We start from the raw sequence: 27,379 nt of genomic DNA on the forward strand, positions 1-27,379 counted from the left end.
TCTTGTGTGCCGTGCAGGGAAGCGTAAGCTGCTTAGTGGTCCCTTTTTTTCGTCAATCACATTTATCACCTTAATTACCGTAATTCAAGCCCTACTCGACAGCCGGGAACGCGTGCATCGCGCACACTCCCGGTGTCCTGACGCTGAACCTCCGCTCACCTACAGAAAAAAACCTCCCAAAACATGAAGTGCCAAGAGGAAGACATCAGCGCGATTCATCGACTCTGACGCGTTCCCCTCGCTCTCCCTTCATGTCGTGCGAGATGCTTGCAGAACACAAAACGTCAACGACATTCAGGTTTTAAGACGGCCCCTTTGTAAACAATGGCTTTTTTCTGTGGCTTCTGCTGGCGTCCCGGCAAATGAAGGCATACATGTGGAAAACAATGCAACAATGAAGGAATAAATACATGTGACATCTCCCTTAGCAGCTGTTTGGGGGAAAGCAAGAGGGGGGAGAAGAGGCCGGGGAAGGGAAAATATAAATTCCCCTCCTATTTTATTTTACCCACATTATCTCTCTTAAAACGTTCTGTCTGAGGTGAGCGAGGTTGGTTGACAGTAGGAGCGGCTTGTGAGGTTTCTGCCTCTGCTTTGACTAAGACATGCTAAGCTCTTGTGCTGACTCGTGTACTTAAAAAATGAAAAATAGAGTGCCCTTCCTTGGCTGTGCCTGGTAGCGCGGCAAAAGTTTACAATGACAGCACCGCGGGTCAGCTGGCACTCCAACTGGAGGGAATCCATTAAAATAGGTAATTGAGAGGCGATTTAGCCCTTCGACAGCCGAGAGAGTGCTTTTAGTCACATAAGTATACAATGGCTTAATTTTTGGCTGAAGGGAATGCACGGACGGATGTGGGGGTGGTGTAGGAGGGGGGCGGTATACGGGGCGACGCTGGTTGGCAGGGCAAATGTCTACGTGGGCGCCTGAAAGAGGATGGGTTAGCGGCCAAGAGCTAGATAGCTGCACACGTCAGACGCACGCACACATGCAAATGCTTACACACACACACACATTCACAAGCACGCAGACACGCACCCATACACACACACACACGTCAAACGCATGCATGCACTCACACACACACACACACACATACACACACACACACACACACACATACACGTTGGGGGCTGTGAATAGCCTGTTAATGTTTCAGTAAATCATAACAAGTGTTCATCTGACTTCATTGACAAGGTTCTCCCCAATGGAAAAAACAATGATGACAGTCAAAATTTCCTCAAAGAGTATCAAGTTGGTCGTCTTGAGCTTTTATTTTATGCTCCTCCTCTTCACTGAGTTCTCAAGCCATCTATCCATCTCTCCCTCTTTCCCTCATCTCTCTCTCCCTATTTATTCCTCCTTCTTGCTCTCTTTCCCCTATCACTCTCTTTCCCTCAGCCTTCATTCTCTCTCTCTCTATCTCTCTCTCTCTCCCCAATCTTTATCTCCATCTCTTGCTTCCCCCCATACCTTCCTCCTTCTCTATCTTTATCTTTCTCTCTTTATTGATCCCATCTCTCTATCTCTTTCTCTCTCTCCCTCTCTCTACTAGCAAAAGACTGGATGGCAAGGTAGCAAATGTTTGGTTCCACAGTCTCCTATACTTAATTTGGACGGATAGAAGGGGGTGGATGGATGAAGGAATGGGCCTGACAGCCGAAGGAGAGGTTGAGGGAGAGGCGGTTTGCTGGGGAGAGGATTTTGGCAACTCACTGAGGGGATGGACGGTGGGTTAATGGGTTTAGGTAGGGGTTTGGCTGTTGTGGAAAAAATGTAGGGCATTGTATGGTATACCTTCAGAATGAAACCAACACAAATGATACTATATGGAGTGTATTTGCTCTGTTGTTTGTGTCTCTACACATGCGCTATGTTATTTAATCGTGATCTCAATCTCTCCTTCCTCCACCCACTTCCGCTGTTTTCTCCTTTCTCCCCCTCTTGCATTATCTCCTTATCCTCTCCCTCCTCCATCCCTCACCATCTCCTCCATGTCCTCCTTCGCTGACAATCTCCTCGTCCCCTTCCTTCACCCTCTCCTCCTCCATTCCTCACCATATTCTCCTCCATCCATAACCATCTCATCCTCGTCCTCCATCCCTCACCATCACCTCCTCCTCCTCCTCCACCTCCATCCCTCACCATCGCCTCCTCTACCATCCTTCACCATCCCTCACCGTCACCTCCTCCTCCTCCACCTCCATCCCTCACCATCACCTCCTCCTCCTCCTCCTCCTCCACCTCCATCCCTCACCATCACCTCCTCCACCTCCATCCCTCACCATCACCTCCTCCTCCTCCTCCTCCACCTCCATCCCTCACCATCACCTCCTCCTCCTCCTCCTCCACCTCCATCCCTCACCATCACCTCCTCCTCCTCCTCCTCCTCCTCCACCTCCATTCCTCACCATCACCTCCTCCTCCTCCACCTCCATCCCTCACCATCGCCTCCTCCACCTCCATCCCTCACCATCGCCTCCTCCACCTCCATCCCTCACCTCCTCCTCCTCCTCCTCCTCCACCTCCATCCCTCACCAACACCTGCTCCTCCTCCTCCTCCACCTCCATCCCTCACCGTCGCCTCCACTACCGTCCTTCACCGTCCCTCACCAACGCCTGCTCCTCCTCCTCCTCCACCTCCATCCCTCACCGTCGCCTCTACTACCGTCCTACACCGTCCCTCACCAACGCCTGCTCCTCCTCCTCCTCCACCTCCATCCCTCACCGTCGCCTCCTCTACCGTCCTTCACCATCCCTCACCAACGCCTGCTCCTCGTCCTCCAGTCGTGAACTGCACGGAGCCCGGCCAGGTGGACAACAGCTTGAGGCAGGTGGTGACCAGCGGGCCGCATCGCTACAGCTTCCAGACGGCTGTGTCGTACCGCTGCAACCCGGGCTACTACCTGCTGGGCACCAGCTCCATCTCCTGCCAGGGGGACGGCACCTGGGACCGCTCGCTGCCCAAGTGCCTGCGTGAGTGTCCAGACTGCTTTTATCTCCTTCATTTCGGAGGCTAGTGCCCTTCGAAAAAACTATCGACAAGGTTGCGGCCGACAAGGGCATCTAGAGAGATGGGGGAGGAGTATTGTTTGAAAAAGTAATAGATTCTTGGCAGCTTTGGAACTTTTTTGGGGGAGTTTTTATGCCATGTCGTTATGTTATAATGTCTTTATGGGCTCCGCCCGCCTACGTCGCTGTCGTTAATGGGGAAAATAAATTTGGGTTTTCATGGAGTTGTTTGGATCAGTGGCTGCGTTTATCGTAGGATTTTCTAAAGCGAAGCCATTTCTCGTTTAACTGCCTGTCGTTTTTTGGGTTGCTAATGCTAATCTTTATGGAGCCCTGTAACCGTTTACAAGTCAACTTACGTATGTGTGCCTAACGAAAAGACAAGGGCCATTTCCGTGTCAACCAGCCTGCGGTAGCTCGTTGACACGATCACAGAGCCATTGCCCATATATGGCAGCGGCCCCATAACACTTATCGTTGGCTTGTATCCTGTGTACCCCTCTGGTGTGTCTTGTTCCCCTGGATAGTGGTGCTGTGCGACCGGCCCAGTGTGCCCCCCTACGCCCAGATCTCCGGAGACCGCCGCACCGTGGGCTCCGTCATCCGCTTCAGCTGCATCGGCCAGCGCGTCGTCGTCGGCAACACCACGCGCATGTGCCAGCTGGACGGCCATTGGAGCGGATCGCTGCCACACTGCTCCGGTAACAAAAAAAAGGCGGGAAATGTATCGCCTGGGTAATATGTCTTGGAAACCATAAAAAAACACGGGGACTTTATCTTTCCCAGATGGCAAATTCAGTTAAAGACGATAAATGTTTTTCCCAGGTTAAATGTTCGGTGAATGTGTCACTTTGTTCCGAAGGCCAGGGCTTACTTTGAGTTGAAGATCACCTCAGACACAATTAAAGGGTAAAAGAAGAGGAGGGAGTGGGGTTGAGGCGGGGTGAGTCCGGGAGGGCTGGAGTGTGTGCTCAGTTCATTGGAAATGCGAGCTACCTGCTGAACTTTGCTTCATTTCCCCCAACCTCTATTCAACCTCTTGTACCTTTAGTTCTTGATTAATTCAGATGTAAAACCGCCCTCCCGTGGCACCCAAGACGCCCCTTGTAATTCCGGGGCCTGCAAATAAAAAGCTTTAGGGTGCTGGTGGGGGAGGTGGTTGTTGGTAGGTCACAAGCTCAGCGGTAGACCCACAGAGTGCAGTCCAAGGCCTTCAAGGGCAAATCCCCTATGAACACGATTCCATTGGCCCATATAGACGCAGGGATGGAAGGGGGGAGTCTCTGTTGTAGTCGGTAGGTCAACTATTACTTATAGCTTATAGACTTTAGCTATTCCTCCACACAGACATACACACACGGCTCTGCAAGTTTATTTCATACAAGATGTGTGTGTGTGTTTGATCGTTTTTCTCCTCCGTGTTATGCCTATGTGGTCAGTGGCAGGGCAAACAATGAGTGCATGTAAACATGTTTAAACAGTCGAATGTAAAAGCGAAAGGGCCCAGGAGAGCGGAGGAAGCGCTGTGGAGGAAAGAGGGACTTTGGACTATGATCACACTTGTTACACACACGGTCGATGCCTCTGGGCCGTTCTCTTACAACACACACACACACACACACACACACACACACACACACACACACACACACACACACACACGCTCACACACACGCTCACACACACGCTCACACATACAAGCCCACATACCCCCACACATACACACACATGCACACAGCCACATACACATATTAATACAAACTCTCTCAAACACACACACACACACACACACACACACACACACACACTTATGAACCGATGCAAGACGAGACAAGACAACAATAAACATTCATCCTGACAGTTTAATGTCACAATTCATGATGTTCATATATCCCGGAGATTGCTGGCTTTCTCTCTGTCGACTATAAAAGCCAGCTTCTCGTGCCCATCTCCTTCACTTCCTGAGCTAAGCGCTATTAAAGTTGTGTTCACTCGGAGCACTATAAAAACAGTATTGGAAAGCAATATGCAGGATCACTAAATGCCTTGTGATTATTTGGAACGGAGTCAACCGATGTCTCCATCATAGTGCACACAAATTCAAATGAAGCCTCTTTTTGGTATACTTTATTTGTGTGCATTGATCTATCATAATGCTATTAGTGTTGGCTATTTTCCTGCTGCCGGTACCATTTTATATAAGCGTGACTTAATAGGAGAACGCCATCTATGTGGACAGGGAGTTATAATGGGCATGCACCATCAAATGAGCTTTAGCTTATTTGTATTGGTAAACAAAATATAATTGGCTTGGCCATATGAACAGGTCATGCATGTGAAATTTCATACTAAACATTAACATAAACATCCAGTCACTATATGTGTATGTTTTATAACTTGCTTTTTATTTCATTGCTCATTAAAAACCTAATAGTGCGAGGTTTACCACCTGAGCAAGTCAACGGAAATCCTACTTCAGATTAAACATCCAATAACGTCTAATCATTATTGATTGCCATGCATGTTTACTGAAAACAAAAAGTAAGATAACCTTTGGCCCCTGAGAGCGTCGTGGTTGTCCCACCTCACACCTCACACGTGGCGTATTGTCGTTCTCCATCATCACTCATGCGTTTCTTTGGTTCCCCCGGTTGTGTGTCCGACCTTCCAGGGGAGTCGGCGGGGCTGTGCGGCGACCCGGGCGTCCCCTTCCACGGCATCCGTCTGGGGGAGGAGTTCAGGCCGGGCAGCCTGGTGCGCTTCAGCTGTGAGCCGGGCTACGTGCTGAGGGGCTCCCAGGAGCGCACCTGCCTGGCCAATGGGAGCTGGGTGGGCACCCAGCCCGAGTGCCACGGTGAGACACACATGTTCGGAGTGGGGGGGGGGGGGGGGGGGGGGGGGGCTTTGTGTGTTTGTGTTGTTTGTGTGTTTAAGTGAATTATTTGTGTGTATGTGTAGAGGAGTTCTCTTCCCGCCAAACAGTGGTGGATCTTTATTTTATTATTTTTTTGCGTGTTGACCCTATGGGAAATAATGTTTCCCAATGAGGCGATCAAGAGGGTTCCTGTACACACGCACACACACAAGGGCACACACGTCAACCCACATACACACACGTCAACACACATACGTACACACACACTAACACTAGACTGAAACACACTTGCCTGCACATACTCATTCCTAGTTTGTTTCATTGTGTGGCTTTTCCCAGACTTCCACTCAGCTTCACCTGGGCTATTGGGCTTTTGCTCTGAGTCTCTCTCAAGAGTCCTTCTCTCTTCCCCATAATATTCCACTCTAGCACACCCATGCCACCCAGCAAACAGTGCAAAACAGGGCAAACCGTGTGGGAGAAACAGGACAAACAATGGTAGAGGAAAGGTGGAGAGCAGGCTAGAGTTAGAAGCTAAGAGGTAGGTTATTCAGGTCGAGTACAATAAAGTTATCTGGATCTAAAAGTGCACATACACCCACCACATAACTTTCTTATTGACCATCAATAATGGCCAGCAGCAGTCTTTGACAGAGCTCCCATTAAAGTCACAAGGTGAAAGATGGAGCCCCTCTCAGTTAGAATTCTAAAAACTCAATAACAGTAGTCCCTCCAATCGCACTTTACTGACCCACCGTAGCTCAGCTGTGTGGGCCGTGTGGTTGGCTTGACTGGGAGGGGATTTTGAAGTGTCGATAGTAAGGTTCTTGTAAACAAAGCACACTTTTTCTTTGCAGAATTGGTCAGTTTTAGTGTCCGATTTTATTGTTAACATTATTGAGTTCATTGTTGTTCAGCAATGACTACAGATGTGTTCAGGTCAATTCTAACCGGTGGGCTAGTTGAAATGTTACGCATTGAGACTATGAAATATTTAGAAAAGTGACACACAGCAACTTCTAAATTAATTATGAAAAGAATGATATAACACAGAAAAGGGCAGCATGTATTTCTACCTCCAAACATATTTCAACATGCACACACCGTTGTCACCGGTGTCACCTTGAAAACCCTGATCCACTGCCTTCATTTCTACAACACAGTTCCTCAGAAGTCTCATCCAAATACGTGAAGGCTTTTTACTCTGAAATTGTTTTGGAAATAGATAAACATCCCAATTGCATTCTAATTTAACTTTTTGCAAAGGAAGACCTTTAATCACATATTCACCTGTTATTCCATGGACACACATAGGACTTCTTTACCCACCACGCGTCTTTTTCTCATGACATCTACCGTGATTTATTTTGGACGCAAACTGTTACTTTTCCTAACTCTCACCCGTACCGCACCGCCCTGCTCTCTCACTCTCTCCTAACATTACCTTCTCTCCGTTCTCCATCCGTCTCCCCCCTCATGTGGCATCTCATATGCTGCCCACCTGCTCTAGTCTGGCACGCACTTCAAGGCAAGGCTACATCTGGTCATTATAGCTGGGGGTGGTGGAGGAGGAAGGGTGGTGGTGATGGGGTGGTGGTGATGGTGGTTGCGGGCTCTGAAGGCCAGGGGGCAAGCTGGATTGTGTAATGAACAGAGCAATCAGTGGTGGGTGGTTAGGGAGGGTGGCATACACCAAGGTTTCCACCCAGACGAAGCATACGTCCATCGAAGCTGAGCAATGTAGGCATTGAGGCGAGGAGTTGAGGGAGGCTGGGGGATGGTTTATGTGGTTGCATATCGATGAAGAGCGCAATAGAAAGATGGATCGATCCCAAAGATAATTGAAGTTATCCAGTAAAACATGAAAATGACAAGGAACAAATATTAAAACACAGAATGAATAGATGAACTACAGGTAGCCATAGATTTAGTAAATTAAGGATGATTTAAAAATAAATAATGTCCCTGTGCAAATAGTTGATTTAGTGTACAGATCCTAAGAAGAAGGAGGCCATAGTTTTTTCTTCAGACCTTCAGCCCATTTTGTGGGCAGAAGACAAGAAGCAGTTTTGGATCATTTGCTCATGGTTTAGGGTAACCCGCTGCAGGGCAGTTAGAAGCTTGCATACAAACACGTTCTGCTCCCGGCCTGTCACAAGTTGTGAGCGTCAACACTCACTCACTCACACCTTCCTTCTTCTCCGCTCCTGCTGCCGATGCTCTCTCAGTGGTCTTCTGTGGAAACCCGGGAACGCCACGGAACTCCCAGATCGCCGTCCACGACGGCCTGACGTTCTCTCGCTCCATCACCTACGCCTGCCGTGAGGGCTACTACTCCACCGGCATGCTCACGCGCCACTGCACCGTCAACGGCACGTGGACCGGAAACATGCCCGAATGCTCGGGTAAGAAGGCACACGCCCAAATCAAAGGGTCCACACTGCACCTCAGTTATTTCCTGTTTAGTCCTTTAGCAGGAATTTTGGTTATTAGTCTAAGTTTCTTTTTTTTAAGATATACATATCATTCATGAGCAGGTGACCCTACTAACTCCTACACTACTGTGCCTGATAGAGAATGGAGATTGTATACAGTCGTCCCTTCATTCTTTCTTACACTGTTTACATGCTGCTATAGCGTACTAGTGCATTATATTTATTATTTATTATTTGCTATTTATTACTTTTTAAATCACGTTGTAACCATCTTTTTTATCTTTTTGTCTTATATTGCACGTCTTCTGTGTCGCTTTTGCATTTCACTGGTGTTGGATCTCTTGAATCTTGAATCAGGTTGGGCATCTCAGTCAGGCATGAGCCCAAAACCTTTTTCGCCGACCCTAAACACTGGACTATCCGTAGTAAATACTGCAGTGTCATCACCTGTGTCCAATTAGGAACAGGATGTCAAATGTCTCATAATGGAAGGCACAGTGACATTCCGGTCTTCGTCGTATTCCGCCGTATTCTCTCGCTGTGCTCGTTCCTGGCTGTGACAACGACAGTTCCCAATGGGATTCAAAAGTCTGAATTATTATGATGGCGATTTGCGCATGCTTAAAACTTATCAATTGCCCCATTTGCTACTCTTCAGTGCTGCTTTTCCATGCTTTGTTGCAGAAGAGAGAGATGTGCTTTCTTAGGTTTGTTTCAATAACCTAGAAAAGATTTTGAGTTGGGATGTCATAAAATAATAATGGGAAAGAAAGGGATGTGTGAGATTGGTCTCCGGCTGGTCTATTCAAAAGCACAGTGCGCGGCTATTGTGTGCACAGAATGCTCCCAGCCAACGATCTAAGCAGAAGGAAATAGAGGTATTGCAACATTCACGACGAGCCTGGCTGAAAGGAGCAGACCTTTGAGAACACAATGCTGCTTCAGAAGCTGTAGTGAATAAAGATAAGGGCTCATACAGATATAGTTAATATTCACAGGCTGAATTGAATGACGCTCCATAGCATCGACAGCATAAGCGGTATATATTTGCAGAACCAATGTTGTCTATTTTTAACTATACTACAATACTACAGATGTTTACTACTTGCGTTTCACTTTGAAGTATTTAGCTGATGTTCTTAACCAAAGTGACTTTATCCAAGATGCAAGACTTTATTTAGCCGGTATGGCTTAAGCATCTTTTCGAGGATGTCTAGAGTTAGACTGAGGACAAGGGGGATCCACTACTCTCTACAATAGACGTTTAGAGTCTCCACAGTTTCTATGAGAAATTTTAAAGGTCCTGGGTTCAATCCCCCATTTCAATAGCATACCTAGAGCCATCACCTTGGCCCCTACCCACTCCTTTAAGACCTTCGTCAGAATTATTTTGCATATCATCCTGGTATATTAGAGTGTTCCTTAAAATGTTGTGAAAAAAAAGCAAAAAAAATTGTTGCTCATTTGCTACCGTTGCTCTTTAGCATAATTGTGTTTCCCCGTTTGTTTCATGTGTGTGTGTTTGGCTGCGGTTGTGTGTTTGAGGTGTGTGTGGGCACATTCACAAGGTGGCTGTTTGAATTGCCTAGCGCCGGCACACAACCTCAGTCTTCAGGAGCAACGTCCAAGCCAGCACACATGTGACAGTCCATTAGCCACACGGCTTCATGGTGGCCTTCATGTGTGTGTGTGTGTGTGTGTGTGTGTGTGTGTGTGTGTGTGTATCTGTGTTAGTGTGTGTGTGTGTTTGTAAACAGTTTGTAAACTGGAGAGTTTATTTCATCCTCGAGTGTATGTCATTGATTTCCCCGCTTTACTAAATACAATCAAAAGCTGGGCAAATGTAATCAGCAACAGTAATGTGGTTTGGACATGATGAGGTAGAAAATCGTATCAACGGCAAAATTACCTTCAATTAATTCAGTTTTTCAGCCGTCGGTCCTTTCATCTCGTGTTCCCTTTTGATCTTGTTTCCGTCCCAGCACTCACACAAACTCACACACACTCAGAAAGACACAGACACACACACACACACACACACACACACACACACACACACACACACACACACACACAACCACATCCCTTTAACCTTCATCTCCATCTCAAGCCCCCTTCTTCTGTGATTACTAGCTCTCTGTTGTGCTTGTTCTCACTCTTGTGGCACTCTCTCTCTATTCTATTCCTCTCTCTCTCTCTCATTCTCTCTCTCACTCTCTCTCTCTCTCTCCCTCTCAACCTCTGTCTCTGCCTATCTCTCTCTCTCTCTCTCTCTCTCTCTCTCTCTCTCTCTCTCTCTCTCTCTCTCTCTCTCTCTCTCTCTCTCTCTGTCTCTCTCTCTGTCTCTCTGTCTCTCTCTCTCTCCTTCTCCATCTCCCTCCCCAGTGATCAACTGTGGTGACCCGGGCGTGCCGGCCAATGGCGTGCGGACGGGCAACGACTTCACCTTCAGCCACCGGGTCAGCTTCCAGTGCTCACCGGGCTTCACCATGGACGTGGACCGCGCCTCCTCACTGGTCTGCACCAAGGACCGCACGTGGAATGCCACCAAGCCCCAGTGCAAAGGTGCGAGGGCGAGAGAGCTCCCCCGGTGGTGCGGAGTAAGGCGCTGGCGCCGTAGGGATACAACAGTAAACCTGCTTATACCACAGTGTCGTTAAATGCTGCATTGATGCATGATCAGTGAATAACGTTGCAAGGGTGTGCATTAGTTTTTAATAAGGGGACACCCCTGCCATTATACGGTTACGAATCAACGCGCTTCAAGTTCGACATTAAATACAACGGTTTCCTGGACAACGTGAAAACAAGCTCAGAGTGCAGCGGAGCAATGTTTTCATTTCAGCTGATGAGGTCGATAGTAAACCCACGTTGTAGATAAAAGGAAGAAATATCTAGTCGTGGTTTTTAACTGTGGTATAAGTGGAATAAGGTGTAGGTCAGATTTAAGAGCTATTATTTTGGTGTAATTTGTTAGAAATGTCATACCATACGACAGCTATTAGTGAGTGAAATGTGCTATGAGAATATGTGTTTCAAGTGGACTGCTCCTGCCTCTGTATGAGACAGCTCCCGGCTCATTGAGGACCAATTAGGGCATCTTTTCCCTGATTGGTCCGGGCAATCCATCATACCTGTCAATCACAGGTGCGTGAATGCAACACTTCACCATGGCACTAGGGAGGGACGGAGCAGGAAGGGGAGGGCATGTATTTTTAGCCTAGTTTCAATCTCTTGCTCTCTACCGGGCTCTCTTTACAACTCACAACCTTACCTATATATAAAACAACCATTTGGTTTAGCTTTACAAACAACGATTTGTTTACCTGGGATTTCTTCGTAGAGTGTCTGACACTAGATTGCAAGTGTGTGGCACTAACTGGGATGCTAGCTAAAAGCAGTGGTCTTACTATATACTTATTGTTATCGTTGTTATTGTAGTAGTAATATAAGCGAACAATGGCTCAAAGTGGTCATCATTTTAACAGCGGTATCTGGAGAATTATTAGGTAGTTATCTTTGTCGTCTTTTTGTGGTAGTTAAACAACTGTTGTCTTCAGTTGGCTTGAGTAGAGTGAGCATTTCTCTCCCTCTAAGCAGACACAATTAAGACGGCTAATGAGAAAGGGGTGGCCACTTTATCTGGCAGCAAACGCTTAGGAATGCGTCAAAGGGAGCTCAGCCATGGCGAATGGGGATGCAGACTGGAGCGTGTGGCCTCAACGCTTACCGCGTTTTTTTTTTTTCTTTCTTCGCCGTAATTGTTTCCCCGGCAGCCATCGTGTGTGCACCACCCCCCGTCATCCCCAACGGCCAGGTGGTGGGCACGGACTTCATCTGGGGCGCGAGCATCAGCTACGCCTGTAACCAAGGGTACCAGCTGTCCCTGCCCACCGTGCTCACCTGCCAGGGCGTGGGCAACTGGAGCGGAGAGAGGCCCCAGTGCTTCCGTAAGTGATGTGGAATGTCCGCACACACCTGGTTGTGTGTGTGTGTGTGTGTGTGTGTGTGTGTGTGTGTGTGACGCTCACTCTAGTGCAAGCACCATTGAAATCCTGAAGTCTAAATAAGCCATGTTTGTTGGTTTTTTGTAGTGGATTATTATTGGATTTGAATATCAATGAATATGTCTTCCTCTTTCTATTATATCTTTTAATCTCCCGTCCTTGTTCTATCTCTCCATCTCTCTGTCTCTTTGTTCTCTCCGTTAATCTCTATGTCGCTGTATCCCCCTCTCTGTTGCGTCCGTCTCTCTCCCTCTCTCACCCACCTTCTCTCTAACGCTGTCCCTCTCTCTGGTCCCCGTCCCCCTCTCTCTGGTCCCCGTCCCCCTCTCTCTGGTCCCCGTCCCCCTCTCTCTGGTCCCCGTCCCCCTCTCCCAGCTGTGTTCTGCGGGGACCCGGGCATCCCGGCCCAGGGTCGGAGGGAGGACCGCGGCTTCACCTACCTGTCCTCCGTGTCCTTCTCCTGCTACACCCCGCTGGTGCTGGTGGGCTCCACCCGGAGGTACTGCCAGTACGACGGCACCTGGAGCGGCACGCAGCCCTCCTGCATAGGTGAGGATGTGATGCTCGAGGACCGGGGGGGGGCGGCAGTGGTTCATGTCGCTAGTGCGCTAACCACGGCCACATCAGGCAATCCATAGTTTGAATGAATTGGTCATTTGGCGACAGGCGTTGGGTTGGGATCCTGCGCTTCGTAAGCTACATCGTCATTCCATTCATAATTAGTGGTGTGGCCGACGCTGTTATCCGAGGTGATTCGTTCTCTGTTTTAACAAACTTTCCTGTCCAACTTCCCTGCCCTAGCCACGCATGACATGAAATCTTTTAAAAATATGTTAATTTATATGTTGTTTAATAAAAATATTAAACAAATACAGAACATAGTAAATAAATAAAACCGTTTGTATCACAGGGGAAATAAGTATGGGTCAGTAAGCCGTGCATGCTTACTATCTATCTTATTGGATTAGTGATAGGCCTTCTTGCCACAGGGTGTAAAACAATGAGGGGCTTTAATTAATACCACGCTGGTGTCTAGTGCGGCTAAGGAATTAGTGATTCAGACCAACATTGAAAAACAAATGCAAGGATTTGGGACAAGCATCTCCCTTGACAAGGAGCAGTTGTTAACAGTTGTATACAACTTCTTCAAATCATATTAATGATGTTTTTTGGATTAAAGCCATGAATTTAAAGCGACCTAGGGGATTTGTGATTTGTATTAGTGCTATTTTGTGTGTTTGTGTGTGTGTGTGTGTGTGTGTGTGTGTGTGATCAGACTGTCTTGCTAATTAATCTCTTGACAGGATTAATGTCTGCATGAAAGAAGAATAGATAAGTTATTGCAGGTGTGTGTGTGTGTGTGTGTGTGTGTGTGTGCATCACTACTACTCCGTGGCTGTATGTGCACATGCCCATGTGTATATGCATATGCATGGATTCATCGTTACAGCCCTGTCTGACGAAATGTCACCCAGGGAGGGTTAAGTGAAGAAACACACCCCTCCCATCGCCTCTATCTCAAATTATCGCTGGGGACAAACATCAGCTCGGCGAATAACCACAAGTCACACCATCCAACGCACATCCACGTTCAAAGCGTGGAACGTGGATGTGTGACGTCATAATTCACCTGCCCCTCCATTTCAGATCCCAGTCACACGACGTGTGGGGACCCGGGCATCCCGATGTTTGGAAGCCAGAACAACAGCCAAGGTTACCAGGTGAGGATGCTGAAAAATGTTGCTCTCGGTGATAAGCTAGCAGAGGTCCTAGGATGTAGGACTGTAATCATAACACGTGTACGAAATGAAGACTCAAGTTAATAGCTGTTTATTTAATTTTGGTTTGAGACTATCATTGATGTCAACAGTCAGCTATTTTTTACTTATTGTATTGTTTGTATTAGGCTAAGTTGCAATAAATAAGAAGTTACACTACAAGAGTAAAATGTGTGTTTGTGGTTAAGAAGCACACGATTTTGACTGAGGAAAGCATTTGGTTCTTATTCTAGCTATCTTTGTTGTGTACGGGGAATGGGTTAACCTAGCAATTGTTAGTGCTTGGCACTTGGTTCTAGTAGCATCCTTACTGTACCGACAGCGATATATTTTTTAAAGGTTGCTTTTAATAAAAGCGTCTCTTGAATGCCCTAAATGTAAATTTGTATACCGCTAACCTCAGGGTGGGTTTCTGAAGACAATTTCCAGATTTGTCCCGTCTACGTTCCACGCACGCTGTTGGTAATCACAACGTATCACCTCTGAACGGGAAATGATTCATATTGTTTTCAGCTTACGAGACCTCATCCATTGAATAACAATAAGTTGTATGTAATAGGGTGAGCAGTGTACGTTGAAGTCACCTCATTAATTGGAAACAATGAGACTGCGTGGCTGCGATCCCTGCACTCAATCTTTTTGCAGAGAGCCTGTGTGCCTGTGACTGTTGAGTAATTATTCCTGTCTGCAACCCCACCCTCCCATGGAGATGGATAAAGTCACAATGTCTTAATGAATAGACAACAATAATGAACAGCTAGCTTTAATCAAAAAACAATGCAATTTTTTCTTATATAAATTTTAAAATAAAAATAAAGATGACAAAAATCAATCAATAATGAACCCACTTAATATTTAGGTCGGGGCAAATCAAATACACAAGTTGATTGTGTTGACTCTTCCACCGTTGCACCATGTTGTCTTTGGACCATGCCAATTGGTTAAGAGTAATCATCTTTGTTGATGTTCAGGGCAATTGCGTGTTCTTAGCATGGGTGGCAACAGTGGGAGTTGAACCGTGGATTTATTTTGAGCTACACAAGACCATGTCCCATTAGTGACGGCTCACGATTACATTTTGATCCTTCCGTTGTTCCTTTAATACGCCCGCCTAGGTTTGTGAATGTAAGCGCTCTATGCTATCCTCATGCCGTGTTGCCTGTGACGTCTGGTTCCCTCCAGATCAGCAGCACGGTGTACTTCAGCTGCAGGAAGGGTTACCTCCTCCAGGGCTCCATCTCCCGTGCCTGCCTGCCCAACCTCACCTGGAGCGGCTTCCAACCCGAGTGCATCGGTCAGTACGCGGCGGGCTACCCCGCACCGCTCTCAAATCCTTCTCAGACTTGTTGAGAGATGGCTAGACGAGTGAAGGGGAGTCGTGTAGCCTTTAAGTTAGCCACAGGCTCAAAGGGCTACGCAGGTCCTACATTATACAACACCCCTGAACTCTAAGTCTTCTAATGGACGAGGATAAACCCCCCAAATCCAAGGTTGGAGGCGTTGAGAAGGAACAAAGAAGATGGATCATCTCCTTCCAGGGCTGAGACGGCTGGCTTTTGCCCATGGAGTGCAACACCCTGTGCTTCTCCGCACTTGTCTCCCACTTACCCTAATTCCTAAGCCTAATTCCTTGTTAGCACCTACTTTTTTTTGTTTTCCCCTCAATTCCAATCCGTCATCCTATCCTCCCTTTTTCTTTCCTTGTTGTCTTCTCCTATCCCCCCCCCCTTTCTTCACTTGTCTTCCCCTCTCTTTATATTTATTCTCATCCTCTCTGTTTCGTCTCTCTTTGTTTATCCTCCAGCCCACCATTGCAGCCAACCAGAGCTTCCGGGCCAGGCAGACGTGAGTGCCATAGAACTGCCCTCGCTGGGCTACACGCTGATCTACACCTGCCAGCCCGGCTTCTACCTGGCGGGGGGATCCGAACACAGAACCTGCAGGTCGGACGGGAGCTGGACCGGGAAACCCCCCCTCTGCGCGGGTGAGTCGGCCATCATGATTTACATGAAGATGGGTGAGAACGATGGAGTCAATTCATTGTCCGTTGATGCATGGCTAAGATAATCCCTTGGTTGGCAGTTAATGTACCTGGACATTGAGAGTAGCCATTGAAAGATGCAGAAGCTGGCTTTATGACCATATATTGCTGATAGCTTAAAGAGTTGACCATGCTTGGCTTAACACAGAATCATACTGAAATACCAACATCTCATTTATGCAAAGAATGTGTGCACTTGAACACATTACAAAGGAAGAAGGCAACAAGGTTTACAATAAAATTACGCCGTTTGCCGTTTTATAGTTGATGTAATTGCATCAATTACATCAACTATAAAACGGCAGCAGGTCAGTAATGGGGGTCAGTAGGTTTTCACAATGCATTCTTGAGATTCAAGTAAACTGTGATTGATGTTAATGGTCCATTACGGTTTATTATTCGAAATAGTCCTTTATTGTGTGGTCAGCAGGGGATTCTGTGGGAGCTAATGCTAGCAGTTGGGAAGGTTGCTAAGTCTGATGAATGGCACCGTTAGCCATTTCCTGTTTAGTCTTTATTTCCAAACACGCAAATAGGAAGATCCATCCATCACATAATTAAACAAACGCAGACACACACCTACACACAACGGCTCAAAATCCAATGCGCACACAGAGAATTGTTACAGAGGGTGCATAACCCGATTAGCCATCCTATTGATTAGGTTAGTGGGAAGCACCTTTAATAAATGGTGACGCAGTGTTAACAAGGTCTACCTGACAAATTGACTGCCATTAAGACACCCCCAGGCATGTGTCTAAATACATATAAGAAAAATAGCCACACAATTATCACAGATGGATGCTAATTGCCTCTGTAAATGGTTCTAGCAGCGGGATCTGTGTGATGGATTTCCAACTGGAGTTTTCCTTGAATAGACAATGCTTTTTTTTATTTCGGGGCATCTCCATTAAGGCCAAAGACGGGCCTGAGCTGGCCTTAGCTCTGATCCATTGGATTTTTAACAGCTCCTGTGAGACGGTTCATGGTTCGGTTCAGAAGCCAGACACCTAATAAAGTACACTGAGTTGCCAGTTTATTGGGCAACTTATCTGGAAACACTTTGGCCATAAGGAAAGCATTCGTTCTTCTTGACAGAGGATTCCATAAGATGCTAGATGTGTTGCAGTGGCAAATGACCACAGCGCGCAGTTGCTCTAAATTGACCGGCTTTTTCATAGCCCTGTTCATCTCAATCCAAAGACGTCCAATGGTCGTTGGAGTAATGAAAACACAGTTAGTCACTGAAAGTCTTTTATGACAATGATTGCCGAATGGTGTGATACGGTGCTTTTCCTCAGTGCAAGAAGCAAGTAGCTTTCAGTGTAGATAGAACTTTGCCACTAAAGGTCAGGAGGAATTTGTTTAGCAACAGTGCACTTCCAAGTCTTTGGGTGCCCTAACCTAGATTCAACACACAGCACAATGTTTTATAAAGTCACAGTGAGTGACGCCAGCAAGTTGGACAATTGGTATGTGGCACAAAGATATATTTGCAATACAAACAAACCTACATTCTTTATTCATATGATAAATAGGTTAATCCTTATTGACTTACATTTTTAATGAGCCAAAACTGAATAAGCTTTTCAGATGCAGACAAAATGTGTTTTTTTTAAACGCTCAGAACTACCCCAATTGAGATTGTAGGACAGAATTGGCAGGCACAACCTCATCATGTTCAAACTGAGTGCTTCATGTTGCCAATATCATTTAAAGATGCTCAACTGAACATTTAACGGGGTCCAACAACTGATGCCATCTTATCTGATTTACAAAACACACTGTCAGCATGTGATGTTTGACTAGTTAGGCTTTCATATGCTGTGCGCAGATCTGATCCCTTGCCAGGCATCCGCAATGATGTGAACCGTCTGATTAAGAATTCATGTGTCGTTGTTTTTTGTTGCTGCCACTGCCTCCCGCACATCCACGCATCGCTTCGCACAGAAGTACCTGCGACAGCCGCTCATAGACTCCAGCTAAAGCTATTCCTTCATCAGCTCTCCTGGCCCTCTTCCTCCATTGATGACCAACTTTTATCTGACCTCCACAGCAGATAAGCCTAGAGATGCTGGCACAGCTGTTTAACTCATTAATGTGGTCCACTTTGGCACATAGTTAGCAGGTTTTTTGTTGTTCTTGTTGTTTATGCACCAATGCAGATCATTAAGGTGTCAGGGCAGAGGGCTGGTTATAGGGAAGAGATTGAAACGCTTTTCAGGGAAGAAATCTGTTCACCATTGTCAGGTCACTTTCTCTAGTAAATCTCATTGGGCTCCATTGAGGCAAAAGATTGAATCTGAGCTAAATAATGTATCTATATAGGTATTTATACATACAAGGGATGTCAATCGATTATAAAAATGAATCTGATTAACACATATCAAAATTTGCTTGCAAGTCCCCCAAATGTTTAGATTTTTCTATGCAAAACATTTCATTTTATTGTGGTTGAACCAAAGCATTGAAAATGGATTGAACACCCTGAACTTGCTGAAATGGCTGAACTACACCTCTTATTATCAGTACTGTGACCTATGACCTGTGTCTCCCTTGGACCTTTCAATGATTCCATTATTGTTTGTTCTTTCCGGCTCGCACCGTTCACAGACAGCCACTATAAAATAGGTTTGAGGCTGCAGCAACCTATATATATGTATGTATGTATGTACACACACACACACACACACACACACACACAGCCATACAATAAAAACACCTGTAAAGAATGTCCAATATTAATGGGTCGCAGAATCAGAAAAAAAAAGATTGTTTCCACCAAATATTGTTTTAGATATTTCTGTGTAACCTTGTTTAAGGTCTGATTTCTACACCGGGGCTCGTTTGTTTGTTGGTGTGGAGTCTGTTTACTACCGTGGCCTATCTCTGCTAGCCGGCTTGAGCAGTAAGCTGTTATTAAAGTGTCTCCCCGGGAGCTGAAAACACGGTGGCCTGATATAGCCTTCAGCTCTGTGGGGGCTGCCATCCAACAATATACCTCCTCGACATGAGTCAGACTTTGTCGCAGGAAACCCCCCACGCCCCCCCACCATTCTCTCCCAACCGGCCATCCAGGGAGTTGGATACGCTGTGTAGTGCAAGATGGAGGACACACCAGCAGTTGCTTCGGGGAGGAAGTACTAATAGTGACCAAACTGGCCAATGTGTTTGCTGTTTTTGCTGCTGACAGAAACATATTTATTTCTTTGTTTCTTCTGTTATTTTGTGCCCGACAGCCGATAACCGCCCCAGCGGTAAGAGTCCAGTAGGCACGGTTCAGGAGCCTCCCTCCAAATATCCAGGTATATATATATGATATGATATCATCATAATTTTTATGGTATCAGATGTACTTTATGGATCTTGGTTTCACACAGCAAAAGAAACAGGACAGCTTGAAGAATGAGAAAAGAGATTTAAAAATACCCACACAAAAATTGAGTTTGGAGTTAGAATTACCAAAAGTAAAGAGATGATATTGTTACTATGACATCTATAATCACTTGTCTTTCTTTCCTACTTTCCTCCCTCTAGTCCCAGTGGGCGTGTTTGCCAAGAACTCCCTGTGGAAGGGCTCCTACGAGTACCTGGGCAAGAAGCAGCCGGCCATGCTGAGCATCAGCGCCTTCGAAGCCTTCAGCAACCGCGTCAACGGCACTCTCATCGACCACAGCGGCGTGGAGCTCAAGCTAGCCGGTGGGTTGGCGCCGAAATGTGTATTGACGTGTGATGTTAACCGTGTACTGATTGCTCTCCATAGGAGATTCCTTGAGCAAGCCTTACTTACTCGCCTGCTCGTAATTGAGTTAATGTAGAAACTTAAAAACGTTGCTTCGGGTAAAACAGTCTAAATGACTACGCTATAACATGTGTTTGAAAACCTGAATTAGCTGTATACACCTTTCTAACACGTTTGTGTCTATGGGTGTCTGTGTGTATTTGTGCCCGTATATGTGTGTGTGTGTGTGTGTGTGTGTGTGTGTGTGTGTGCGCCCGCGCTCGTATGTGTGTGTGCACGTGTGTGTGTGTGTGTGTGTGTCTGTGTGTGTGTGTGTGTGTGTGTGTGTGTGTGTCTAGGCACCTACAAGCGGGAAGAGGCTCAGCTTCTTCTGCAGGTCCATCAGATCCGAGGTCCGGTGGAGATATTTGTCAACAAATTCAAAATAGACAACTGGGCCTTGGACGGACACGTGAGTGGCTGACACAATCCTCTCCACTTGTGGAGATACACAACCTAGTGGTAGATGTTGTACACAGAGTGTTAACGGTGTGCCCTGGCACGCCCTGGTGCTGCAGTCACTGACACATACAATGTGTGTCAGGCAGGTCACGTCTCCGTGTGGGCATACACACGTGTCATGGGAAGCGCTTGCACATCACACAGCGGAATGCATTTAGAGTGGTCCCGGTTGAATTATGCCCCCCGACATGCAAGGGTCATATCCCTCTCTCTCTCTCTCTCTCTCTCTCTCTCTCTCTCTCTCTCTCTCTCTCTCTCTCTCTTCCACCATTCACAATCTAACCCAACCTCTACCACCACTGTAAGAGTCTCTCCCTCTCTCTCTCTCTCTCTCTTTCTCCCTCTCTCTCTCTCTCTCTCTCTCTCTCTCTCTCTCTCTCTCTCTCTCTCTCTCTCTCTTTTCCACCATTCACAATCTAACCTAACCTCTACCACCACTGTAAGAGTCTCTCCCTCTCTCTCTCTCTCTCCCTCTCTCTCTCTCTCTCTCCCTCTCTCTCTCTCTCTCTCTCTCCTCCACTCACAACCTAAACCGTCTTAGTCTCTCTCTCTCTCTCTCTGCATTGGGGTTGAGGGAGGGGGCTGACGTCGAGCCCATTGAGAGTTTTCACTTTGATTAAAACGTCAGTTAATCACAACCTTGTAATCACAGCTTGACAGGAACACCTCCCCCCTCCACCAACCCACACACATGCCACCCCGCCCCCCCCCCCAACCCTCCCACATTATCCTTTCTGCCAAGAAGGAGCCCACTAATACAGCGCACTCGAGATATAATTGAAAAAGATATAAACTAGGTCACTCCAGAGTGCGGTGTGGTGGCGCGGGCGTGTGTGTGTATATTACCGCACGACAAAGGCATACCCCTGTTTGTTCTTGGAAGCCCGAGCACCGAAACAAAAAGCATATCAATAACGTAATAAATAAATAAACATCAAGTGTCACGCCGAGAGTCCTCCACGAGATTCACCGTCGACTCGACGCCCGTGACAAAATATAACAATCCTTGCCACGCGTGTGCACGCACACCCTGACACATTGACGATACTCTCTCTCTCTCTCTGTTCTCTTCTCTTGATGTTCCCGTGTGACTAGGTGTCCTATATTCCCTCGTCCAACTCCTTTGTGTACCAGGGTTTCGTCCGCGGAAAGGGCTTTGGTCAATTTGGCCTGCAGAGGATGGGTAAGTCCCAAGCTAGAGTTAGTGTTCATGCTTTTTTTCACGAGGCTCGGAGCAGCATAATCCAACGCATAAACAAGCTCAGGCTTTCTTTATCCTCTTTTTTCATAACCACAGAATGAAAGACCCGCGTTAGAAATTTGAGAATTATTATATGAACATTCATACTAGGGGAAATGTCTAGGCTAGGGGAAATGTGATTTGGGTGAAACTTGTTTAGCGATATCCTATTGTGAACTGCCAGGGGAACAGAGAAACCAGGTCAGGATTTATGCGGACTGACATCTTAATGGTGTCATTGTCGGTTTACTGTTTTAAACCATCTGGTAATTGCAGAGAAATACAACAACAAAAGAAATCAAAAGCCATAATTTCAATTATTTCAATGTCCAATCAATCACTGTTATGGCAATTGTGCTCACAAACCCAAGTTTATCTGGTTAATTGCTGACGCTGAACACAAAGAGTCCTTTAGATACTCAGTCCCGGTTGTCTGCCTGAGAAGACACACAAACACACTGTGTCGCTTCACTGTGATGTCTACCTGGCTTGGTTTGAGGGTGTCAAGTGTGTCTCCGTGCACATACAGGCACGTTTTATTTATATCCCTTCAAACAGAGCAGCCGCTCGACGCCTTAACGCAGGCCTACACACATATGGAATATGAAGGTTTAACCAAAACCGGTGACTGGTTTCCTTTTCAGTAAAAGGGAGCAGCTTGGCTGCATGGGTGTCACATGATCTAAAGCCAGGGAACGCTGGCCTAGATGACAGCCCGCCGTTGTCACACTGTCGCCTTCTGTTTGTGGTTTCTCCTGTCACTTCCAGCCCTTTTATTTTTCCTTCTTCGTCTTTTCTTTTTTTTTCTTTGGCAAGTATTTGAGGATTCAGCCCGCACAGCTCTAAAATGTTTTCAGAAAACACAGGGCTTCTGCCGCATCCAAAGTGATGCATTAGCCACAGACCCACACCCCCTCCGCCTCCTCACGCCCAACAGCAACGACAACAAAACATAAAACAATACAGCTGACATCAGTTCGGATCCACAGCTTAGCCGCCTCTTTCGACGCGTTAAATGGCCGCTAGTCGACCGCTTGGACACCGTCTGGTGTGTGATGCATCCGTGCGGTGGTCATCTGCACATCGGATGGGCTAGGCAGCAGAGGGGCCAACAGAATGATATATACACAGTATATGGCAAAACGGGGACGAGAACTTCAATGATTATCGGGTTCAGGTTAGGATGTATCATAAATCCTTCATGATCCGTGTTTCATAGGAACATTACTTTGTTGTTAATGGTGTGAGAAAACAGAATGACGTGGCACACATCGTGTGTTTGCCATCATGTGTTTAGTCTAGAGCTCCTCCGTATTCAGCATCAGAAACCATCGGCTATCATGTGATGATGATACCAGAATGCCTCCGATACCAACCTCTTCTCCCGTCGCCTGCGTATTCTACATTCAGCAATGGATATATTTTTATATTGAATATTTCGTTTCTTCCCGAGGATTCAGTGACGCCGGTTACAATGCGCTGTGTTTACTCAACGAAATGGGTATTGCTCCCATTTTAAGGCGCTGAGGAGGGGAACCACATGAGTAACGGAGAGCAGCTGTGCTCAGCCACCCCACCCTGTCCCCTCCCACCCAGCCACTACTAACTCTGACCCCCTCTGCCTCCTTCCTGTCACCACTGCAAACAGACTGAGCAAACAGCTCTCTATTAACACAGAGGACAGCTTTTAGTGCCAGGACAAACTGCCTGACTGTGTGGGTGTGTGTGTCTGTCTGTGTGGGTGTGTGTGTGTGTGTATGTGTGTGTGAGTGTGCGCTTATGCATATGCCTGCGGGACATCTAAGTGTGTGTGTGTGTGTGCATGCCTCCATGACGTTTAAGTGTGTGTGTGTGTGTGTGTGTGTGTGTGTGTATGCATGTGCCTGTGTGTCATCAAAGTGTGTGTCTGGTTTAGTGTGTCTGGCTTAGTGTGTTGTGTCTGTGTGTGTGTGTGTGTGTGTGTGTTATCTGTGTCTGTGTGCGTGCGCATGCCATTTAAGTCTGCACGTGTGTGTGCGTGTTTATTTGCATTTGCACATGCCTGTGAGTACTCTTAGTGTGTGGGTGTTTGTGTGTCATCTACGTGTGTGTGCGTGTGTGTGTGCGTCTCGCACACAGCCACATCTGTCTGCTGCTCCCGTATGTATCCAGTGGGGGGGCTGCCAGCCACGCAGCACACTAATTGAATTCCTTCTAGTTTGTCCCTCAGACTTTATTGGGGCTTTCTTGGCGTCCGCCGGCAGACAGGTGGGCTGTCACTCTCCCGTCGTCGCAGTGGTCGCCGGGCGACAACATGCCGGCAGGCTGCCCCTAAATTGGAAAAGTGAATCTAAAATGACTGCAGCAGCGTCGATGTCTGGTGCTGATGGCTGTGATTAAAAGTCATTGTCAAGAGGGGGCTTTGGATTCTGTTGTTCCCCTGGTGTATTAGGGGGGCGGGGGGGTGCTTGCAGTGACAAGCAGAATAATTTAAATGCTTAAACATGACTTGCGTTTCGCATTACAAATCCTTACTTTGTGTGTCCTGTGTGCGTTACGTCTGGTTGAAATTCTACTGTGTTACATAAGGATACAATAATTAATTTAAAAGTTTTAAAAAGTTAAAGTTTTAATTCATACATTACTTAAAGGATTAAGGTAGGGTTAGGTACCTAACCTTATTTATAAGGTTATTTATAATTTATAATATCAGGTCCCTTACCAGAAACCCTATGCTAATGCTACATCATTAGGCTTATTACATTGCATTAACTGTTAATTAATGGTAAATGAATCTTACTGTAAACTGTTATCACTACGTTTTGTTTTGTGTTGCTTTTCCCCCATTCACTGTTGATTCATCAGTCATTCATGGATCTCACTAAAAGACTGTCCTTGTTGTTTCTGGTTGTCATTGCCACAGAGAATCTGGACCCAAGCACAAACAACCCAGGCTACAACTTTGCCTCCAACAGCAGTTCAGTGGCCGCAGCAATCCTTGTGCCTTTCATAGCCATGATCATTGCAGGCTTTGCCCTTTACCTCTATAAACACCGGTACGTAGCCCCACACAAACACACACATAGGCATGCACGCATGCATACACAAAAACACACACACAAGGACATATAGGCCGGCACGCACACTACAGGAGCAGCAGAGACAGTGGAGGCCGCCTAGCCATAAGGGGACCATCTAAATTTGGGGTGGTCTTAAATCTCCCAGGCTCTATTGGTACTATTCACTTTATGTTTATGCCCTCATATACACAGATAAGGAATCTTTACTATGGGCAATAAACATCCTTGTGTGCATATTGCTCCATACGCAGTAGTGCCATAAGGAATAAACACACAGACAGAAATAGCCAGAATAAAAAACAAAACGTCTGCCGGCTATTGTTATTCATTATCGTGTGATTATTTCCTATTTTACATATTTTTTATCTGAATTGCATTTGTACATCGCATCGTATCTTGTCCGCAGCATTGCACCACAAGAAACGCCTCGTATCGGAAAAAAAAGCTCACTCGACCTCACAGCTCTCTTGGATCCGTTCCCATCCTTTTTTTCTCATTCTGCGTTTCTTTTTCCTTTCAATCCTCAGAAGAAGACCAAAAGTCCCCTTCAATGGCTACGTGGGCCACGAGAACACCAACGGCCGGGCCACCTTCGAGAACCCCATGTACGACCGCAACATCCAGCCCACCGACATCATGGCCAACGAGTCAGAGTTCACCGTCAGCACAGTGTGCACGGCGGTATAGCAACAGGCCCCGGCCTGAGGTGAGTCCCGAACGCCATCTCCCCCCGCAGTGTGGTGGACCGGGCAATATGGGCTGGGACCATGTGGAGGTTTTGACTTACCGTATGCTGTCACACAATAAAAATGGCGATGACTATGTATTTCTCTTTTTTATATATATATATATATATATATATATATATATATATATATATATATATAAAATTCCTTGTCTCATAATGAATTAAACCCTTTTATTGGACTAGCAATCATCTAAAATAGAACCACTGCATAACACAAAATGTTGGACGCGTTACATTTATTTTCCCCCTTTATTTATTGTTATGACAGCTAAGGCTCTGTCTTTCCCCGATTGTCTTATGGGCAATGCAGCTATGGCTTTTACCTTAATCCTGCAAATGCCACTTTGTGCCTTCTTTGGAATTGCTATTAGCATCAGCTTTGTTTCCAAAATGATTCCATTAAGACAATGTATTTTTCTTAGAACTAGATCCATAAACTGCCACACTGCATAGACTGACAAAGCACAGCCTAGTAGTTCTAGGCGGTATATTAGGGTTTACATTGTATGAATAGTATACTTATAAAAACAATAGTGTTACTCTAAATGCCTTAATATCTTGTTGACGATTATTGGCACAGCCCTTGTGTACAGTATTGTACAATGTGTTATAGAGGTTTGCTTGGTTTAAGTGTCGTATCCTGTTTCAAATAACCAACTAACTACAAATTGAGGCGATGGCATCAAAAATGTTGCAATTTCATTCCTAAAAGGAACGTTATGGACATCATTTAAAAAAATATTACATTTAATGTATGACCTCTTTGAGAGCCAAATATTGTTACTTAAGAAAAACTATCAGACTGAATTGTCACCATGTTGACCCTTAAAGCATCAACATTGGAGGTAGTACAGAGATAACACATATACATACATTTACAATGGATGTATAACGTATATTTGATGCATTCCATCCATCACATCTGAATCTATCATTCCTCTTGTCCTTCATCTTTGCCTTCCTTCCTTCCTTCCTTCCCTCCTTCCTTCCTTCTTTCATTCCTTCCATCCTTCCTTTCCCACTATCCCTGCCCACACACGTGTCCCTCGTCCCCTGCTCCACGCTTTACCCTGGCGCAGAGGGAAGGAGAAAGCAGCACTCACCGGCAGGGCGGACCAGAGAGTTAGTAGTGGAGGAACATCAAACACCGACGCCATCCCCCTGGTGGCTTCAGCCCCCCTCGGCCGGTCGAGTCCAAACAGAGGAACAGAAAACCATGTTGAGACCCCCCGAGACGATACGAGAAAGCCCCCCCCCCCCCCCCCCCGCCCGTGACGTCGATGACAGCTTTTTCTTTTTCGTGCGCATCTTTAACATGAGCCTCTTTGTCGGTTCTGTTCGACAGTACGTTGAGGAATAGCTTCCACCTTGAAACTGTATCAAGCTAGGAGCGCTGCTGCAAGTAACGCTGTGACGACTGCTCTCACTGTCCTCTACCAAAACCCAAAGGGATTTCCATTTCTTTTGTTTGGTTTTTCTTTTTCCTTCTCATGGTCCACTTGAAGCAAAGCAGCCATGGGAATGGCCTGTAGCTGTAAGAAATAGCCGTGTGGTGTCCAGGGAGCAGTGTGGTGATCAGAGCCTCACAGCTTATATGCCGCTAATGTATATCACAGAGAGAGAGAGAAAGAGAGAGAGGACAGCAGTGATGGGGACTTATTTTTTCTCTCTCTTTGTTTTTCCTGCTGACCTGATTTTTACACACTGCTTGTTTTGGAGTTGGGCACCTTTTTCTTTATTTTAATTGTCTCTGAATATTTTTGGCCATCAAAAGTTTCTTTTTTCCTGGGCCACGGGTCTGCGGCTGAGGATAAAATGCAGTTTAAAAAAAGGATTCTACTACAACCATGAATACTTTATTTTGGGCTTAACTATTACTTTTATTGGAGCCGGGATGTCATTTTCTTGATAAGGCAGCTGTGTCCGGAGAAAAGGGGTTG

At 46.3% G+C, this 27,379-nt stretch overlaps 1 protein-coding gene across 1 annotated transcript in view; it reads left to right on the forward strand.

The window, feature by feature from the left end:
- Positions 1–25,378, forward strand: part of csmd2 (CUB and Sushi multiple domains 2) — a gene marked incomplete at both ends in the record, with an annotated part of 202,510 nt that extends 177,132 nt beyond the window's left edge. Inside the window, 16 exons of the mRNA XM_079749377.1 lie at positions 2,789–2,977; positions 3,541–3,714; positions 5,685–5,867; positions 8,117–8,293; positions 10,709–10,888; positions 12,100–12,273; positions 12,706–12,879; positions 13,978–14,051; positions 15,291–15,402; positions 15,913–16,092; positions 19,389–19,454; positions 19,687–19,848; positions 20,230–20,342; positions 21,488–21,575; positions 24,535–24,667; positions 25,219–25,378. Of these exons, the coding sequence (XP_079605503.1) occupies positions 2,789–2,977; positions 3,541–3,714; positions 5,685–5,867; positions 8,117–8,293; positions 10,709–10,888; positions 12,100–12,273; positions 12,706–12,879; positions 13,978–14,051; positions 15,291–15,402; positions 15,913–16,092; positions 19,389–19,454; positions 19,687–19,848; positions 20,230–20,342; positions 21,488–21,575; positions 24,535–24,667; positions 25,219–25,378 (2,339 nt within the window). The remainder of the gene's footprint in view (positions 1–2,788; positions 2,978–3,540; positions 3,715–5,684; positions 5,868–8,116; positions 8,294–10,708; positions 10,889–12,099; positions 12,274–12,705; positions 12,880–13,977; positions 14,052–15,290; positions 15,403–15,912; positions 16,093–19,388; positions 19,455–19,686; positions 19,849–20,229; positions 20,343–21,487; positions 21,576–24,534; positions 24,668–25,218) is intronic.
- Positions 25,379–27,379: the final 2,001 nt, after the last annotated feature.

Source organism: Pollachius pollachius (assembly GCF_949987615.1).
Source record: "Pollachius pollachius genome assembly, chromosome: 13".
In the NCBI taxonomy this organism is placed as follows: domain Eukaryota; kingdom Metazoa; phylum Chordata; class Actinopteri; order Gadiformes; family Gadidae; genus Pollachius; species Pollachius pollachius.